Here is a 19,457-nt window from a genome sequence, read left to right on the forward strand (position 1 = left end):
ATGTACTGCATTGAAAAAGCAAAACCAGAAATTAAATTGTTTATTGATATAAACACGTAGATGTTACATGTAGCTCTCCTATGAGGAACAGTAAATTCATGCGAGTAAGACTGAACAGATGATAAAGTAGGCAGATATAGTATCTGATTGTTGGGAGGGAAAACTGGGTGGAAAAAGCAAATTGTGGACATGGATATGGACTTAATATTTAGTTTTAGGCTTGAAGCGATGAGAACAATTGTTCATCTTAACAGACGTTCACACTTGGTGAGAAGTCACAGGCTACAACCCGTTGGTAGTGTGGTCACCAGCCATATATACATGTTCTTCCAGGAATCCGGCACCTTCCTGTGGCGACAAAGAAATCATTTCAACTTAAAAAAACTCCTTCAAGCGTTGTAGGTGGCTGCTTTAGAAACACTTCAAGTGTCACACGCCTTATGCTGCAAAGGTCTTGTCACTCTGCTCCTAATTTGGGATTGCAGCAGATGAACAAATAACAAGTGTTGTCAAAAAAAAACTGCAGCAACTTCGAATAAAATTGAAGGCACTATTAAACAAATATTAGATATCAAATATTTACACAGTGTTGGTATTAGAGAGTAACATACTAACTAATTGGTCTCCTGATGGAAGATACAGCTGTTGCTGAGTTGAGGAAATGTGATTAAGTGTCCTAACAGAGTGCACCCGGAGTCATTACAGATTTAATTTATGGGTGCTCCTGCGTCTCAGTAGCAGAGGCCACCTTTTCCAAGTTTAGTGACCTCCATGTATGGGCAGTAAGTCATGAGGGAGGCTGGTGTCACCTCGGCGCTCATATAGGTCACCTCGTGAAGTAGATCCATTTTAATTGTTTCACTTGCGCGACACGAGTGTAACACTTGTCAAATACAGCTGCAGCACAAGTGAAAATGACTTCAAATGTTTATAGAGTCTTGATTTATGATTAGAAATAAGATGTAGGGAAATCCAAACACAGTGTCTACATAATTCAGATAGAATATTTTTCTGACCTGTGAGAGTGAGGATGTTTACCTATTTCTTGTCTGCATCTGCCACGACTGGCTCTGTTGAACAGAAAGTTCAATCCCATCAGAAACTCAAAAACTGTCAAACGAAGCAAACGCTCAGCCCGTAAATAGATTTCAGATGATGGTACAGCTTTAAGATCTGGACTCACGTTTGACCTCCAGCTTGCAGCTGATGGTTACTTCTCCGTGATCGTTTTTGGCTTTGCAGGTGTACACACCACCGTCAAAGTTACCGGGCTTTCGGATCTCCAGAGAACAAATACCCTGGACGCAGATCTGCCTGAACTTGGGGTCTTCTCCGATAATCATCTGGTTCTTCAGCCATTGAATCTTGGGCTATAGAAAAACATACGTGCATGATGTCATGCAATGAAAACAGAATAAATTAATGGTGCTCCTTATATCAACATAATAGGAAAAAACAGTACCTATGAAGTTACATAAAAACATCTATGCACCATCCTGCTAAGATATAAAACTATGGGTGAACTCGATAATCCTGTAACACCATTTTGCACTATATAGGACATTATTCCACAATGTTGACTTGTTGCAAGCTTAGCCTCCTTGTGGTTTTTGTACAATGTTACAAAATCCACCTTAGAAAATAAAAAAACGGCTGATCAGCTGTGTTCTTTCCTTTTACATTTGAATCACATGACAAGACAAAGTGACTTTTTGATTGAAGAAGGTACACAGCTCCTTCCTGGTATGCAACTTTAAATGGCACTGATATGGTGAGGACCTCTCGGGGCCCCAAAAAAGAATGTGACCTAGCTTCCCTGTCACCCTCTTCTCCTCCCACGACTCAGAAAAATACAGTTCACGCTTTGTGCTGTTGGTGACCCAGCGGATTATGAGCCCGCAGAGGAGGTGAGAGGCTCAGACAGCAGGCTAACAGGCAGGTGAAGATCCTCCATGTTGTCGACGGACAGCTAGCACATTGACGACAATGAAAATTAAGAAGGGAATGTATTGTTGCTGACAGATAGCCTGAGCAATCGTCTCAGCAGTTGGCCCTGCTGGTGTCTAACTGAAAACCATTTGCACATTTGTGTTTCAAAACTAGAAACAATATCTGTACCAGCTAACTATGCATGTTCTTCTTCCAGCTCATTGACTGGCAGTGATAAAAAAAAAAGAACATGCCACAACAACTTCTTGTGATTTCTAAGACTTTGGAGGGGGGAACAATGGCTTATGTTTCCTAACCTTTATTAGTCTGCCGTTTCACATTTAAGTGGAGATAGTGGCTTTAATGTGGTATTATCATTATTAAACATATAATAATTGCAGTATCACAAAATAGTTCTATCATTATTCTGACTATATAGTGTTCTGGCAGCAATGGTACCTACATTATATAAAGAGCACTTTAAGTTGTACCATGCAGTCTCATTTTGGACGCTGGTTATTACGTAACTCTGAAGCTACAAAAGTAAGAGCTGTATTAATGACTATAGAAGTGTAAGTTGATTGTAAAAGTAACAGATGTGAAAAAGTAACAGACGTAAAAGCTTTACTAGTTTTAAAAGTAGTTGAAGTACAGAAATTAGGAATAATTTTAGCAGTTTTGATATAGGAGGCAATACCACAGAGAACATGAGTGTGCACAGAATGAAAAAATATATTCAATCTATATCTTACTACATTAAGTGCACAAGATACAATTAGTTTGCATGTTTTAGTTCATTCTCTTTTATGTTTCATATGTTCTGAATGTACGTTTTAGTTGCTTGAGCACATAAGTTGAAAGCTGTTAAACAGAATCAGCACAGCAGCAGCAGACCAGTCTTTACCCTGACATCATGGTGCTCACATAAAGGGTCTTGGCTCTGAACATATGATTTTCAGATTTCTGGGACAGTATGTATGCATTTCTTTGTTTGTGGACCAGGTGTAAAACCGGACATAAGGCAAAGCTGGTGAAAATGTCTCTGTCTCCTCACTGCTTGCCATGTGGTGTCATTTTTCTGCTGAAGCTGTCAGTTTGACATAAACCATAAAAAAATTGAACTGTACCTTAGGGAATCCCCTGACAGAGCAGAGCAGCTTGGTGCTGTAGCCAACAGTGGTGGATCTGTCGGACAGATTCGTGGTGAACTTGGGCGCCTCAGTGAAGTCATGCTCCTTGTACTCAGGAGGCTTGTACTCAATACCTGGGGAATGGAAGAAGAGAAACAGACTAGTTTAAGCTTTGCACCTTTGGCTGATAAACGGTATGTCAGTGGCTTGATAGTTCAGTAATTCAAAGGACTTTCTGTCCACCGACAGCAATGTTCTCTTCTCTTTTCAGCCCTGCCATGCTCACTATTGCATTTTATTACTCCCCTAATGGTGGGCACTGTTCTCAGTTACCCTGGGTTCCTTTGTGACCTCACAAACTATTACATTCCTTGCTTTTTCTTGGTCAATTGCTCCCGGGGAGAGCAGTATGGTCTTAAATTTACACCTTTGGTACGTGATCTATCAGACTGTAGAAGGAGTCAAAAATCTTGTTTTTGTTATCTCCTCCAGCCTTTTAGGCTCAAATAAATCTTCGTTTGTACCATCACACACCTCCACAAACAGACTTTGTTTTATTTTCATAAAACATGTAGTTGATGCGTCATATTTTCAGCTTTGAGCTTTTGCATTTGGCCTTTGAAGCCATGAAGCCTGAACTCCTATCCTCATGTCTCCTTGTTGCCTCCTCTATCTCATATGGGAGGGAATGAAACGAGGGGAGAGGAACGGAGGATGTAAAAGAAAAAAAAGAGACGTGGTAGACTAAAACAAATCTCCTCCCAAACACCTCTTCAAGCATTAATATCTTCTCTAAAAGTTAATTATTTACAGAAATACCTCCAACATGCTGATCATGTGGAGGGAAATTAGCCAATGACATAGTATAATGACCTGAATTTGTATTTCAGGAGAGCACTTGACAGCTTTGTATATTGAAAACTGAATTTCTTTTCCTTTTTGGAATCAGTGAATCAGTGAATAATATGGTATTATTTCATTTTAAGGTACTTTTGCAGTAACTACTCAAAGCACATCTTTTATATACACCCCTTGATCTTGTTTATGAAGATCAGTGTGGTCTCCATTGTGCCTGGTTGGTCTATTTATCAAGTGGAGGTGGAATGGGGGAGCAGTGAGTTTCTGTTACAAAGCTGAAAAGCACGAACCTCGGACTCTTCTTTCCATGAATCTCTGCGTGGAAAAGCCTTTTCACAGATTCCCGCACCATATATTTTTACAAACATTTTCACCTCAAAACTAACTGCTAAGCCTAGAGGTTGAAATACTTTTGCCACTCACAAATGGACCATTAATTTTGCTCCCGATAAATGACCAAGTGTCCTGTCTTTTCCTACTTTGTTTAAGTGGGTTCACTTTGTAAAGAGAGTGTTTGTAGAGTTTAATAATGCCGTACATATGCATAAATACAGAAAACTCTGAGGGGTTCAACTTTTCAGCACAGCTAATGAGGGGGTGATAAAATGATGTTATTAAACATTAAATTATGGTCAAATTAGTTTAAAAAGTAAACTTTATTTTAATAGCTGTAAGAGCTGTCATCCACATCCTAAAGTCTTCTAAAAGTGGGCTTTTGTTGGTAGGTTATTCAGTTACATCTATTGTTATATCTTCTGTTCCCGAACATCCAAGTTTATTTCTAATAGAATTAGTTGAGTCGAGTTGCAGATGACAGAAATGTCAATGCAGAGTCCAAGAATAATCTATTTGGACTTAAGGTTCTGGTTTTTAAGTATGCAGAGGAGCTGTTTGTCTGTTTACATTTACTTTTTTTTTGTTTCTATAGACATTATATTTATAAAGTCTTGTCATCACTGGGCCAGGTACTGGTGCACTGACATACAATGGAAGACAGTATGACAATATGATTCCACACACTGTCATCACATGGCTAGATGAAAAAATATAACATAGATATCTTCATCAATGGTAAATAATTGAAAATCACACCTGTCTTCAAGATCTTGGCCTCTTCCTTTGTAACGGCACAACTCTCGCTCATTCCACACTTGTTTTCAGAAAACACTCTGAACTTGTAGGTGTTGCCCATGATGAGGTCAGAGATGGTGGCATTCAGTCTGTGGTAATGGTCCAATACAGTGAACCAGTCCTGCAAACAGACAAAAAATAAACTCAGCAATAACATGATGCAAAGTAATTCGAGACTTCGAATGATAAAATTATAAATTCAATAAGCAGGACCCATCTACTTAATATCAATCAGGATTTTTAGAACCCGACGACCAGCTGCTCTTTGATACTGAGAACTTACTCCAGTCTTTTTGTCGGCCTTCTGGATTGTGTAACCTGTGATCTCAGTGTTTCCATTGTCTTTGGGTGGAGTCCATTCCAGAGCAACATTGAAGCCCCAGGTATCCACAATTTTCACACTAGCAGGAGGTCCTGGCAGCTCTGCGAGCAAACATGATTGGATTAAGAACCAAACTGTTTTTTTCTTAATAGGTCATCTCCCAGTATCAACATTTCGCTCACCAACAATTTGAAGGATAAGGGAGGCTCTGTCTTCGAAGTCGTCCACCTTCACGCACATCTCGTACACTCCGGAGTCATCTCTCTCGGATGTACGGATGAACAGGATGCTGTCTCTGTCAGTGCTGCGGATGTTCACCCTCTTTGTGTCCACGGCCTCACCATTCTTTGTCCAGGAGACCACAGGTTTGGGTTTGCCCTGAGGAAAAGGAAAAAATCCTTAGTTCTGATGTTTTCTTTATTATGCATGAAGAGAAAAGTGCAGAAATCCTCTACTTACTGAGAAGGGGATGGTCAGATTGATCTTGTCTCCAACATGAGCAACGTATCTCTGCCTGAGGAAACGAGGCAGGCGGACCTTGGGACGGTCTAAAAAGAAAAAAAAAGTGACAAAAGTTATTCATATGAAGTTATTACAGAGGGATTGTATTGTCATATTGGTTCATGTAACAACTTTTTGATCTAGTTCATCCCAAATCAGCATGACAGGGTTTAAGTTTGGAGACTGTTCTCCTCTGATGTTTGAGTCGCTAACCAACCAGTCTCTGTGTTAGTTACATGCCATTTTCTTCCCATTCCGATACCAATACACAGGACTACTTGGTAAACAAATGCTTTGCTAGTGCATCAGGGGATGTCATGAAACACTTTGCCTAAACACTGTCTTTCCACAGCCCCGGGGTGTGTAAGTAATCAATAAAGGTTTAGGCATCTGTGACAGTTTATTTGAAGCCATTACTATGACCCTGAAAGAGCTTCACAGCTTGAAAACATTTTGATGGCATGCTCACTCATACTTTAACGAAAGGCATCTCATTCATCCTCCCACCTCCGCTGCAACGCCTGTTCTGTCAGTATGCATCTTGGCTTAGCGGCTTAGTGGCTTAGCGGCTGCATCTTGGCTTTTTTGGAGAGAACCAGGATGCCAAAGATGCTCAGCAGATTATGCCGATTGCGGGGACACAGACCCTGTAGCGGGGACCTGATGGAACAAGATCTGTCTGTGCAAGGACAGGAGGAGGCAAGTGGTGCTGACTAAGCTAAAGGTAGACTAATTGTTAACTCTTTCTGGCCAACTCTTACTGGAGCGCAAAAAATAAAAACAGGCAACTGCTGTGCGAGAACCGACAGAAACTTGGCTCAGCTGCAAACTGTTGGGTTCAACATATCAACTAGAAGCTTTTTGAAAATAATTTCAGCTTATTAACACTCCACCCACAACAGGTCATTAAAGAAAACAACAAAGAATCTTAGGGGGGAAAAATTTAAGAATTTTAACCATCAACAAAAACCTTTATTTCTTAGCCTCTGAAAATGATTCAAAATTAATGAAAAGACATTTGAGAGGTTAAAATGAAAATTTCTGCTTTTATGGCAATTTATTGACTTTGTCCTTGTCAAGCATTTCTTTTATTAAAACGTGTGCATCTGGAAACTGATGATGTTGCATGAGGCATGGAATAAAGAAGTAAACAAATGTTAATTCAGGTCTGAAAGGAAGATACATGCATAGGGTGCAACCGATCTCAATGGGTTTAAAGCCGAATGAGACCAGAACAAAGAAAAAAGCTCAAAAAAGCTAATAATTAACTTGCTGTATCACTTCACGTTTACGTAAGCAACTATCTCTGTTCTCAGCGTAACTGCTCACATATTTGCCTATGTAGTACATGTGTTACCAGAGACTTCCACAAGGGGGCAAACCTGATCACTCACACCGGAAGCTGCTACCGGATCTACTCTAATAAACGGTAAAAATGGGGTGAACAGAGGAGGTTAGCATTTTGTTGACCTTAAGATCACGCCGGAAACAGCAAAAGCTCTAGTGTCATAGATAGTATGTGAGGCCCCTAAATCAAGCATGGCACGAGAAAGCGACGATACAAAACATCAAAAGTAAGCTAACACACCCCCTACTGGTCATCCACATTATGCAGCTCGCTTACGCATCACGTTCATTTCTGAGGACATGCACAACTGAGAGGCAGCCATGATAAACATGTGAAAGCGTAGTTAAAAGCAACTGTATTTGAAACACAAAGTTGGTGCATAAACTATTCTCTGATAAACAACAGTTGTTCCGCATCAGAAGGCTCTTTTTCTTTCATTGTTGTTTGTGGCCATGACTGAATGACTTGCCTCTCAGCTGAAGCTCATGTAATATTGTGGACAATCATATTGCTTTGTATTTGCTTTCAGTCAGAGTCAGAATGCTGTAATTACACTGTACAGCCACAGGGGCCGCTGTTTTCCCTGCTCCAACTTCCTGGCATACAGTGTGGTCTCACTACAAAATCCATCCAAAATTATGGAGTGGGGGAAAAAAGGAAAAGCGTCGTTACACATCTGTTGGAGATGACGGGGATTCCAATACAAATGAATGAACTCAAATTCAAACCCACTTGTATGTGGAAACAAGGCAACCTTAAAGGCTTCATTTCCTTCCACAGCCACATTCTTCATTCCAAACAAAGGCCTATTTTCTATAGATTTACACATTGCACTATTAAGAGTCAATCACTGGACTTGAACCGCTTTGTTGTGATAATAACTGGAAAAATGTAGGTGTTTTAACATTCTGACCCAGATGTGTACTTGTTTACCATTCACAAATAATCAACATTCATTGGTTTATTTTGGATTTTAGTGTTAATGTGTGTGGTCTTTTAGACTTAAGGAAATATAAATTCAGGAAGCGTAAGGAAATCAAGCTGTGACTATGCTGCAGAAACAGATTGCTTTTAACAAAAGCAATGTACAAGAGAAAAAAACATTTAGGGGCAATCCATAATGGGAAGGTGGTAGATTTAACAACCTACTTGCCAGTGAAAGTTCAACCATTCTACCTTCTGAGCTACCGCTATTATTTTGTGGGCATAAGGCATGTTAGTGGCTAATTCGGAAATGTGTGAGATCCTACCTGAGGCTGCAACATAACATATCCTTTTGCCCTTTTCCCTTAACACGGTTTACACTCACTCTCCTAAGTAACATCACATAAAAAGCCAAAAATAGACCAAAATTTTGCATAAAAACAAAATAACATGGATAGTTAGCCAGTGAGACTTCTGAAATGATACCAAGGCCTCTGACAGACACTTGGAAGTGTCTTGGTGCAGCTCACCACCTGCTGAGTGCAGCAGAGCAACATTTGTCAGGACTCTAAATAAAGCAAGGGTACTGTAGCACTGTGAATCACCTCTCTTCGTGACACGACATTTGGTGATTTAGTTACATCTGAATGCCTTAAAATCCTTGTTAAATTATGTAAGATCAGAAATGTTTTAGTTGGGGCTTAAAGGCAAAATATTTGTAGGCATAAAAAGGAATAGTGTATTTTTAGGTGTAAAAAAAAAAAACAAACCAATAAAAGTGAGTCTGTAAAATGAGAAAACCACACTGCATGTTAAGTGTGTTCGCTTCTTACGGAGAGGATCAGGCTTTATGAGCATTTTCCCTGTAAAGTCTGTGGCATGTTTCAAAATAAACAGTGAATCTCGGGAGCTGTCATGAGATTTGGGTGACATTTGAGAAGTCAGACTAATCGCCCCCCATTCCACTTAGGGGCACAACCCACAGGAATTTGCCACCCACCCCATGTCTCTGCCCCATTGCCCCCATCTGCTTGCAGTCAGATCACTTGACACCATAGATCTTGCAGAAAGGAGCTTGACACACCCCTCAACATGAATCTTGGCAGGAATCACAATGCAATGCCAAACCCTCCTCAGAAAAGACACCGTTAACAGCCAGCTATTTTCCAAAGCTTTGCCATTTCATCAGAAACTTTTCAAATAACTTGTTTCTATAAGTGGACCACCTGCTGTCGTGAACATGACGTTGAACATGGATGCCACTATTGAAACACCACCTGTCCAGCTGGGATCAAATTGCATTCCCTCCCTGTCTGACTCTCCGTTACGCATAACGATGATTTGAGAGTGAGCCAAAGTAATGCAACTCCTCCTTTTAAAGCCCTCAGGGTCCAATCATCATTTAACCACAAATCACTTCAGATATACTGTCAGTAATTAACACTGTCAGGTGTACAGCATCTACTTATCACACTGTGGCCGGGTGGATCAGCGTTTCAGCTCAAAGTGGAAACTAGTGAGGGGACCACAGTTTTATACGATTAACGCTGCAGTTATATGCCACAGGACAGGGAAAGCTGAGAGGAAAACATTGCTGAGCTGTTTCTGTTTGACATCTAAACTTTACAACTCTGCCTCCTCATGATGAATGGCTTTGTACTGTAACGGCCAGACTTGTGTCAGATGATATGTTCCATATCTGTTTGTTGCCATCTTTAGAAATGAATTAATATAATTATGTACTGTAGCGGCTGAGAAAAAGGTTGATTATTTCTCCACATAACCTGCTTTCTCAAAATGTATTTGAGCAAAAATGAAACAATGTCTTTTCTCTGGGTAATCCCTTATAATTGTTTCCTGTGGATACCTGTGTGATAAATGCTCATGTTTTACACTGGTGTTACACATCCATCTGGAGGATTTGTTCTCATCACAACAGCTGCTGTGACCTACCTGACATTCATTTTTTGTGGTAACTATGCATTAAAAAATGACATTTTGTCATCAGTGTTTAGGTATGACTTTCACTTGTTCTGTTTGCAAACACTTCTTACCAGCAACCTCCTTCACCAGAACAGGCTCAGGGAGGGCGACTGGGGCGCTGCGGCCTCCTTCATTCACAGCCACCACACGGATCTTCAGACGGTCACCGGTGGTCTGGTTCTTGATAACGTAGCGGCAGGATTTCTGCAGTTCCTCATTGACTGCTTTCCAGTCCTCAGCTGGGAGAAAAAAAAATTACACAAAATGAACGAAGAACGTTGAATTTGCAGCAGGTGGAACAAACCTGATGAGTACGAAGACTGGACATCATTCACCAAACAGTCTTAAGGGGATACGAGTTTTTTTCTTAAAATAAATATTCTGACTGTCATCAGTGTTTTCTGATTTGAGATTTGATGATAGGTAAGAGTCCACACTCACTCAAGAGCACACTTATGTATGCTTCAGTGCTAAATGCATGTGCAAAACAGATGAATTCCTTCAATTCTGCAGTTGCACGATACCAATTGATTGAAATGGTGTAATTTATGTACATTTTCTTTATTATACAAAATATTAAAGTCTCTTAAAATCAGAACCCCGCAAATACTTTGGTTAAGAACATACTGTCCATAACACAGAGGTCCAAAGCAGATCTACTTGCACAGTGACACATTTTTCTGCTCTGACAGCATTGCTGCCTGCAGACTGCATAAAAGTACAAATCCTCTCCCAGAAACAAGTTTTATTCAATACATTTTACTTAACAGAAATGCACAGTTGAGGAGCCGCAGAAGATGTCGAGCTAATATATATGTATAAGAAATAACAGTGATTATAGTCGCAGTGGGCTTTGGTTCCTTTAATGATTCCAAAATAATTAAGACTTTTAGGAAAACCTAACAGATTTAATCCATCTATATATCTTTTCTTTGTCAAATTGTTCGCTTTAGGTGCCCTGGAAGCTTTGAGGCTTTCTGCTGTAATATCTTAAAAGTTCATTTGGGGTATTTTTGGCTTCCCGTTCTACCTTTCTTTTCAATTTCAGAGCACGATTTCTATCTTTGCACATAGGGCAGTGCAGTCCTGTGCCCTTTTTTAGAGTCCGTTAGGTTGTTTTCTTCTGGGAATGAGGAGCAACTGACACGTGCACCACTGAAGGAGCACATGCAATTTTGTGATCCCACAACTAGTCATTACTCTGACATAAGCTTTTAGTAAGAGCATATTCAAAACCTAAAGGGATATGTGTGAATGAGCTATTGTTTATTAGAAATAAAATTGCTGTGCACTAAATCAAGCTTGTACTTAAGTACTGTGGAGATTAGCTTAGCACTGTAAGTCTAAAAGCAGGACCTCCAGCAAGACTACAGCAGCTACTGAAATGCCTCTGTCCTTCTAGGGAGAAGTTAGGAAGCTCATGTTATAACTCTGCGACTGACACTTCAGGGACAGCTGCAACCGATACGGCTGACATTATAGCCGCAATTTCACAATTTCACAGTGTGATAAAAGAAACGAAAAGCTATAAGCCATTGTGTGGAAAACTGAGATATGATTATAGTTGCACATGCTCAGCCTTAAATGAACTGTTCACATGAAATCTTCCAAAAATAATTCCAAGATCAGCTGTCATGTCACAATGTATTTATACCCCTATCCGACCCCTTCCTTGGCCATGCTAAGATATGGTGCACCTGGCTCAATGTACAGCAGGACTTACTTCCGTCCTTGCAGACTTCAATGGTGTATCCGTCCAAACCGGAGTCTCCGATTTGCTCGGGCTGGCTCCATATGATGGTAACGGAAGTATCATTTTTGTCCTCAATAAACAGATCCACAGGAGCACTTGTTGGCTCTGGAGATGCCAATAAAAACAAACAGCCATTAATAGAAATCTAAATCATGAAATAAAAATCATGTCACCCTAATGTGGTGCTTTGGTTTAAAAGATGTTACCTTTAGGTGGAGGTGGTGGAGGCGTGGGTGGTTTAGGCTCTTCTGGTGCAGGGGCCTCAGCAGCTTCACCTGATGTTATACAGATATTTGCATTATCACTGGCAGAATACATGAGCACCGTCTAATATAATCAGGTTTGTACCTCATAACACTTGGAAATCAAAAGATTTATACGTTTATAAAGCTGTAACAGGATTTTTATCCAATTTCTCTCAAATGAGAAAATTGTGGAGATAAAAGAGTGAGCAGGAACAATTTCTGCTTTAACTGGTTGGTTTACCATCAGCAGGCGCTTCAGCAGACTCTGCAGCAGGAGCGGCTTCCTCTGTGGCGGCAGCAGCTATTATTAAATGTTAGATTGCAATTAATGCATAAAGCAGATGAGACTTGTTCTAACAGACAGTGACGTATATGCTGAGAGAGCAGAATATAGAACATGTAACATGGAGAAGTCCGGTAGTGCTACTAGCTTTACCAAACGAGGGTGAAGGTTCAAATCTTAAAATAAAAGTAGACCAAGTGATGTTGCTCATGTTAAGTCTTTTTTACCATCAGCAGGAACCTCAGCAGCAGCAGCAGCAGCAGGAGTTTCTTCTGCGGGGGCGGCAGCTGATATTAGGGGTTAGAAAATATATTAGTCTAGCTGGCATTGCTTAAGAAGGTTGATTGCTTCAGATTTATTAATGCATTTGTTTTTATACCATCACCAGGGACCTCAGCAGCAGCAGCTAATGATTCCTCGGTAACAGGTGCAGCAGCTGATGTTAGAGGTTAGAGGATATTATTTATTAGTGTAGCTTGCTTTTCTGTAAGATATAAATGGTTAAAGATGTATTATTCTGATGATTGTTATTCTCCATACCATCAGCTGGGACCTCAGCAGCAGCAGCTGATTCCTCAGCAGGGGGCGCAGCAGCTGATGTTAGAGGTTAGAAAACATCACAGGATGTATCACATTTTGAAAATATTACAAAACATTTTCAAAACCATATGAAAGAAGTTAAATCTATTAAAAGTAAACGGCCAAGATGAGCAGTGGCGACAGATATGGCAGGATGATGAGCTGTAACTGGAGCAGCAGCTTAATCAGTGAGAGTAGCTGATGTGTTAGAGGTCTACTGAAAGAGTGTGAGATATTAGAAATAGAATAACGTCTTTTTGTCAGTAAAAAGCATTAAGAGTTGTTAAACTACAGTGAGAGGGTCTCAGGCCTGTTAATGTTGGTTTGGTATGCATTAGTATCCCGCTGGGGGTTCACAGATGTATTTGCAGAAACGTTACCATCGCTGTGCGCGATTCTCTGAGGTGAATAGAAGCTTAAAGCTGGTGGCTAATGGGGCAATCAAGCTCTTTCTGTGTGACTAATAGCCAAAGCTTCTTACCGATAATAATGGCCTTCACACTGAGTGTGCACGTGCGTAAAGGTTACCGCGTGCTTACCATGACACAGCCCAACAAATGGGGCTTTAATTACAATTATCAATAACATATCCACGGTTTATCCATCTTCAACTAAAAAGAAGGTAGACTCTATGCTGAATAATCAACGGTAGCTCATGGCTCACGCGCCGCTGCGCACAAGGCTTTACCCTCTGCGGGTGGGGGGGCGTCTCCCTCAGCTGGGGCAGCTTCTGCTGGGGCGGCTTCGGCTGGGGCGGCTTCGGCTGGGGCAGCTTCGGCTGGGGCAGCTTCGGCTGGAGCAGCTTCGGCTGGAGCAGCTTCGGCTGGAGCAGCTTCGGCGGGCGCGGCCTCAGCAGGAGCAGGCTCCGGGGCCGCCTCCTCCTTCTTGGCGGGTTCTTTGCTAGCCGCCTTCTTGATCGGGGCAGGCTTGGACGGCATGTTGGCAGTCGCAGCTAATTCCCAACTTAGTTAAGTCCTTCAAACTGTATCCAATGCCATCATTCCTATGGGGGTGACAGGCTTATATAGGGCTCAGCAGGGTCAGACGCCGCCCCCCGATGAACTGAGTGTAATAGATACTAAGCGCCATGGATGACTCAGACCACCACGTCTGTTTCACTCATTAACAGTAACTGGACAATATGAACTATCCCACTACATAAGGGGTGGTCTAATTAAAAAGAAAATAGAAGATATATCCACAGGTCAACACTGTCAGGTTGGCAGACAAGAGGCAAAAAGAATAAATATAACATGTATTTTATTAATTCCAACAAACAGTGATAGGTGGATGAAAGCCTTCAGAGGCATGACTTATCCATGTTTCAGGTGAGATATACCTTTCTCCCAAGGATGCATTTTTTTCCCTCCTCAATGATTGTTGCCGCATCCAGAATGCTGACCTACGGTATTTACAGTCTTTACAATGATGTTCTGTACAAAATAGAGAAATTAAGTCTTACAAAGCATTCTTTAGAAAAAAAAAAGAAATATCAAACATTTGAGTATTAAAAAGGAAAACACTGAATGATCTTCCTAAACAATATGTTGATGTTAACATTTTTTGTCTCATCACACAGCAAGTTTACATGCATTTGAAACACTTTTAAACCCTTAACGTTTGCACATCAGTGACATTAGATACAGCATAACATTTTCTTTTTTTTTTAAATCTTAGTTTAGTCCACAACAAGCTTTGCAAAAATATGACTATTCAGCAACCTGTATTGGCCTAAGATGTCAGATTTACCTCTAATTCTGGTTTAACTCTATTTATTAGAATGAATTATGCAAACAGTGAAGAGCCGATTTTTTGCCAACTAACTCAGACATATGGTTTGATTTTTAATTATTGTTTTTTATAGTCATTTGGCCATTTACAACTGGAGTTATATTACTACATCAAACAGCTTAAGCACTTTACATTTATGAACCCTGTTTTCAGTCTTACACCAACCAAACTTTCTCTCCTTAAGGCTAAGTCCCAACAGCCATAACAGTCTTCCACTTTCATCTCGTGGTGCAGTTTGGTCCAAATCAGGAACTCAAAAAAAGACCAGATGAAAACACACTGCATTTACATGTGAAGTTCAAACATTTGCCTATTGCCGACACCAGTAGAAGTTGCTGCATAGTCCCGATACACTAAAAGCAAACACATATCACAGCTACTACAGAGCAACAGGCACAACAACCAGTAAATGAGATGAGAAGCTGGAGCTGATGGCTTTAGTTAACCTGCAGAAATAGATGAGTGAGGGGTCAGTGAAACTGTCTAATACCTGAAATATTTACAGTAATGACGCCATTTGACATCCTCTTTGCTCCTTGATGTCTTAGATTCATTAATTGTTTTCCTAGTTTGCTAGTTAGCAGTGAGAGCTGCAGATTAGTTGTGAGCACACAGAGTAACAGCAAAATCTGCATCAGCAACACGATAATTACATGTTCTTATCAAGCTGTCATTAGAGTGGTCTGACATTCATTTACAGGAATAATTAAATGTGAAGTTTGTCTGAGCACTGAAACAATAACCAGTTCAGGATGATGAATTACTTCAACACCACTTGCACAGCCAGATACCTCATCTTTCATTTCCTCCACAAGGGGCCCTTTTTAAAAAAATCTACAGAGAGCACCTCAAAGTTTTCACCTTTAGTTTTTTTTTTTTTTTTTACTCTTTCCTTTAAACACAAATTGTTTCTGTGTTTTACCCAAAAATATTCTCAATGAACACTGCACAACACCGACGTGGGTATACACCAAACAACGTCTCACACAACTTCACCGTCTCTATGCAATGTCACAAAACTCTTCGGTTAACCTACGCTGCACGACAAAGCGACTTACGCGATCCTAAAACAGTTTGGGGCATTTTTAAAGAGCACCATACATCCCTAAATGATGATAAAAGCATTAGTGGCGAGAGATTGTGCAGTTTGTTTGTGAAGTACATAGATGGTAGCATTAGAGTTACGTCTTAAAAGTGTTTAGCAGAAGAACTTTGATAAGACTTTCTTTAAAAGCACCTACTACGTCTATAAGTGTTTTATATACATTCATAGCTGAACTTTAAACCCCTAACTTGACAGTCAATATGCATGAATAAAGTAAAGCATTTGGTTCATTATAAGATATTTGCACCAACTAACGCAGACAAAGTAACTGCAATGCATCCTGATTGTATGTACAGAATATGTACAGAATGTTAGGGAAAAGATCTGAAACAAACGTGCTCCACCTTAGAGAAATGTTGCTGAAAAACAATCTGAATTCAATTCAGTGAGCATTTGCTCTGTCTGGTTTCATCAGAGGGTGTTTATGTTATATTATCCCTGTGTAATAAGTATCTAATACCTGAAAGATATATGTCAGCATTGGTGCTGCTTTTCTACATGAAATAAAACTGAATTAAGTGCTTGGAAAAAGTGGTGAGTGCAGCAACAGTGATCAGCTGAGATCACGATAAATAGTTTGATTCAAAAGAGTATGACAGCAAGTATATTTTTCCAACTTATAAACCAAGAACGTTTTAAAGAAAAAAATGTGAACAAGTTGAACTTAAAATTGTTCTGACAGAATTGAACAATTTTTGTTGTGAAAAATAACCATGAACCGAAATCAATACTTAAGAGAGCTGAAGAAATAAGTGATCTTGGACTGAATAGTTTGGATGATATTGATGAAAGCACCAGCTAATTCTGATGAAGTTGAAGTGACACTGACGTCTTTGCTCTTAAGGCATATTTGTTTCACCTGCTCGGGTTGTAAAGTTCAGGATTGCATATGTGTAAGATTGGCCTTCAAAGACTTTTACAGTAGATATGTACCAAAGAACATAGCAATAAACAGTAGCGTCTGTTATGCTGTCATACTCTTTTCCAGGAAAGGTTAACGTCAATTAAAGATAGCGCCATTTGACAGGAACTCAACATCCCATGATGCACTTGTGGAGAAAACAGGATGGACGGTGTGTATCGTTGCAGAAATCCCCTGAAGTCAGAGCGCTGAGAGAATGGATTTTAGTTATCTGCTAGCACCAATCTAAAAGTCCACAGGGCTAAAGTGTGGAAAAGTGTTAAATATAATTAGATAACAGAATACAGCTTTTTGTTGGGAACAGTATTACTGTTCATACTGTGTTATAATAATTTTCAACTAAAGAACTAATTTTCTACTGAAGAAATGACAGAGTCACCCCACAACCATTTCTGAGGGTCTTTTTCTACCTGACTGTGCACTGCTTCAACACAGTGAACAAAGATAAAGGTTGAGGGGCTCTGTGTTAGTTGTGAGCTTTGTATTCAAAGTTTAGGCAGGCTTGGGTCTTCTTTGTCTGGAGATTCGATGTAATTGGCAGCCTCTTGAAGTTTCAAAAGCATGGCCATCTACAAGAAAGAGGGCAGAGTTGAGAAATTGGAACCCATTTCAGTTTGAAAGGTAATCAAAAATTCAACAAAAAAAGTAATAATAACAGTCTCTCCTACCAGAGGGTCAGATTCCATGGAGCTGGATGGAGTCTCCTTGTGAGGCCTCTCCTCGCTGGGCTGACATGGGCTGCTGGAGCCGATGCTGGGAGGAGGTAGGTGGAACAGCTTCGCCTGATCCTGCTGGGCAGAAGGCCAGGGCAGGGTGCCCCTCACCCACTCCACTGGGTCCTCCCAAACTGCCTTCTGGCCATGGACCTGGAGAGTCACGACATACCAGCCAAGAAAAAAATAAGAGTATAATACTTCATTAGAACAGAAAGGCAACAGTCTCTGATGAATCAAAATGGAAAGTAAACTTAAGCGGTATTAAATCATCCGGGTGTCCATTGACTGGGATTTGTGGTTTGTGGGACTTAACTATACATATCCATCAGTCATGATGTCTAACTGTTGTTAGATAAATCCCTTTTTTTTCTTCAGCTGAATCATTGAGTCATTTAGAGCACTGCTGGATAGCAACACGGAAGACTGTAGAATCAAAATAATATATAGAACTGTTGCAAGCAGAACTGGTTGGAAATGAAGGCAGAAAAAATGGCGTCTGTTTGTTACTCCAGCGCTCTGTGGTTAGACGTGCCCACTTTCTAACCAGACGCTTGTACGATGGCCTCTACTGCAGTGCAGGCTGTCTGACTCTTTGATTGATGCTCCAGACAGCAGCAGGAAAGGGGGAACACTTTTTAATAATAGGTCTGGAAATCTAACATTTTTCACAGATTTAATTCGCCAGGTGAAAAAAAAGAGTAACCCTCAGGGCACTTTCAATTGTCAGACTAAACCTTACAGTATTGAAACAGCTGACTATATCCTTTGAAAAAGCCCTTGAACACAGTTGAGAGGAAATTCTCCCTTTTTAACAGAAATAAAACAGGGTCAGGGATGGTGATCATCCACCTTAACTGTTTTGGGGTGATAGATGATGATACAAGCCAAAAAATGGGAGTCTTGAAGCTTTGGAGGTGCCCAGAGACCATTAATCTTGAATACTCTAACTCAGGTAAAGTCCAGTTGGCGGTGGGAACTCACCTTGATGCCATCCTTGGCACCTTCTTGCAGATAAGGAATAATAGAGTGATTCCAAAGATCTATAAACCATGATCGAAACTCATCCACTGTGACTGGACAGGACAGGAAAAAGCAAGGGCCTGAGGAGGATGAGAAAAAAGAAAATACTCATCAATCACACAGAGTTGTTTCTTAAACCCTACAGTTAAGATTCTGTCTTGAGTTTTTCATACCAATGAGGAAGTCTGATGTGCTGTGCTTCTCCAGGAAGGTATGCAAATGATACCACAGTTTGGGAACCCAGTCCAACACCCTGATGAGGTCCTCATTGGTCAGGTTCTTCTCATCTTCTGACTCCATCAGCTTCCTGTGCAAATACCGCACGAGGAAGCCGTTGGCTGGTTCCACATTGTTGGAGAAGGTCACCATCCTAAGAAGGTGAAAAAAAAAAAGCATTTGCTTTACAGTTTAACGTCCAGACAGACAAACAAGTTTGCAAATCAGTGGGCTTGCATAGCTATCACTATTCTCGTCCCTCATTACTATGATAATAATGACTGGGTTCAGAAACTATTATTGCAGTATGTTTACATATTTACTGAGACAGCTGTTCAGTCAGGTTCTTCACTTATAACCCACCTGAAGCTCAGATGCAGGCTGTGGTTTGCTGTCATCTTCACTGGCTGGTTGCTTGTTCCGATAATGTAAGGACTGAATTTAGAGACAATAAGGCACAGTTTAGGTTAACTTCAACATTTATATACAGTGTACATGTTTCCAGGTAGTTTCAGTCTGTGTGTGGGGATTTTACCATTTGTGATATTTGCAGGTGAGAGCACCATTAACAAGTTCACTGATGGAAACAGGATCATGAATATCGTCCAGAATGACTACCAGTGGGATCTCCGATGTACTGGATTCCCGATCGATTTGATTGGCCAGATTAGAAAGATAAAGCTGCAGGTCCTGATGAGAAA

At 40.5% G+C, this 19,457-nt stretch overlaps 2 protein-coding genes and 1 long non-coding RNA gene across 8 annotated transcripts in view; all 3 read right to left on the bottom strand.

Moving 5' to 3' along the window:
• Nucleotides 1-25: 25 nt before the first annotated feature.
• Nucleotides 26-13,992, bottom strand: mybphb (myosin binding protein Hb). 5 transcript variants are annotated; one of them, XM_072381692.1, is made up of 14 exons: nt 13,675-13,992; nt 12,366-12,425; nt 12,086-12,154; nt 11,850-11,984; nt 10,198-10,365; nt 5,830-5,918; nt 5,553-5,748; nt 5,332-5,471; nt 5,010-5,169; nt 3,057-3,193; nt 1,184-1,370; nt 1,017-1,070; nt 434-468; nt 26-344 (listed from the first exon to the last, which is right to left on the bottom strand). In XM_072381692.1, exons 1-12 carry the CDS (start codon nt 13,922-13,924, stop codon nt 1,039-1,041), a joined length of 1,623 nt encoding a protein of 540 aa, XP_072237793.1. In that variant the 5' UTR covers nt 13,925-13,992; the 3' UTR covers nt 26-344; nt 434-468; nt 1,017-1,038. The 5 variants fall into 5 exon arrangements, with proteins under 5 accessions (XP_072237793.1, XP_072237791.1, XP_072237789.1 ...); XM_072381690.1 differs by lacking the exon at nt 12,366-12,425 and having other exon boundaries at nt 1,039-1,070; XM_072381688.1 differs by lacking the exon at nt 12,366-12,425.
• LOC140303077 (uncharacterized) lies at nt 12,635-13,099 on the bottom strand. The gene is made up of 3 exons (XR_011915174.1): nt 12,948-13,099; nt 12,787-12,843; nt 12,635-12,694 (listed from the first exon to the last, which is right to left on the bottom strand). It is a non-coding gene; the product is annotated as an uncharacterized lncRNA (long non-coding RNA).
• A 237-nt stretch (nt 13,993-14,229) lies between the features above and the next one.
• LOC140303078 (neuron navigator 1-like) overlaps nt 14,230-19,457 on the bottom strand; it is a 47,567-nt gene continuing 42,339 nt past the window's right edge. For both annotated transcript variants that reach the window (XM_072381694.1, XM_072381693.1), the window contains exons 24-29: nt 19,292-19,446; nt 19,120-19,191; nt 18,714-18,910; nt 18,502-18,620; nt 17,473-17,670; nt 14,230-17,373 (exon numbers count right to left, since the gene is read on the bottom strand). In XM_072381694.1, the coding sequence (XP_072237795.1) occupies nt 17,290-17,373; nt 17,473-17,670; nt 18,502-18,620; nt 18,714-18,910; nt 19,120-19,191; nt 19,292-19,446 (825 nt within the window). In that variant the 3' untranslated portion in view covers nt 14,230-17,289. The remainder of the gene's footprint in view (nt 17,374-17,472; nt 17,671-18,501; nt 18,621-18,713; nt 18,911-19,119; nt 19,192-19,291; nt 19,447-19,457) is intronic.

This window comes from Leuresthes tenuis, unplaced genomic scaffold (genome assembly GCF_036924035.1).
Source record: "Leuresthes tenuis unplaced genomic scaffold, fLeuTen1.0.hap1 SCAF_3, whole genome shotgun sequence".
NCBI classification, from domain to species: domain Eukaryota; kingdom Metazoa; phylum Chordata; class Actinopteri; order Atheriniformes; family Atherinopsidae; genus Leuresthes; species Leuresthes tenuis.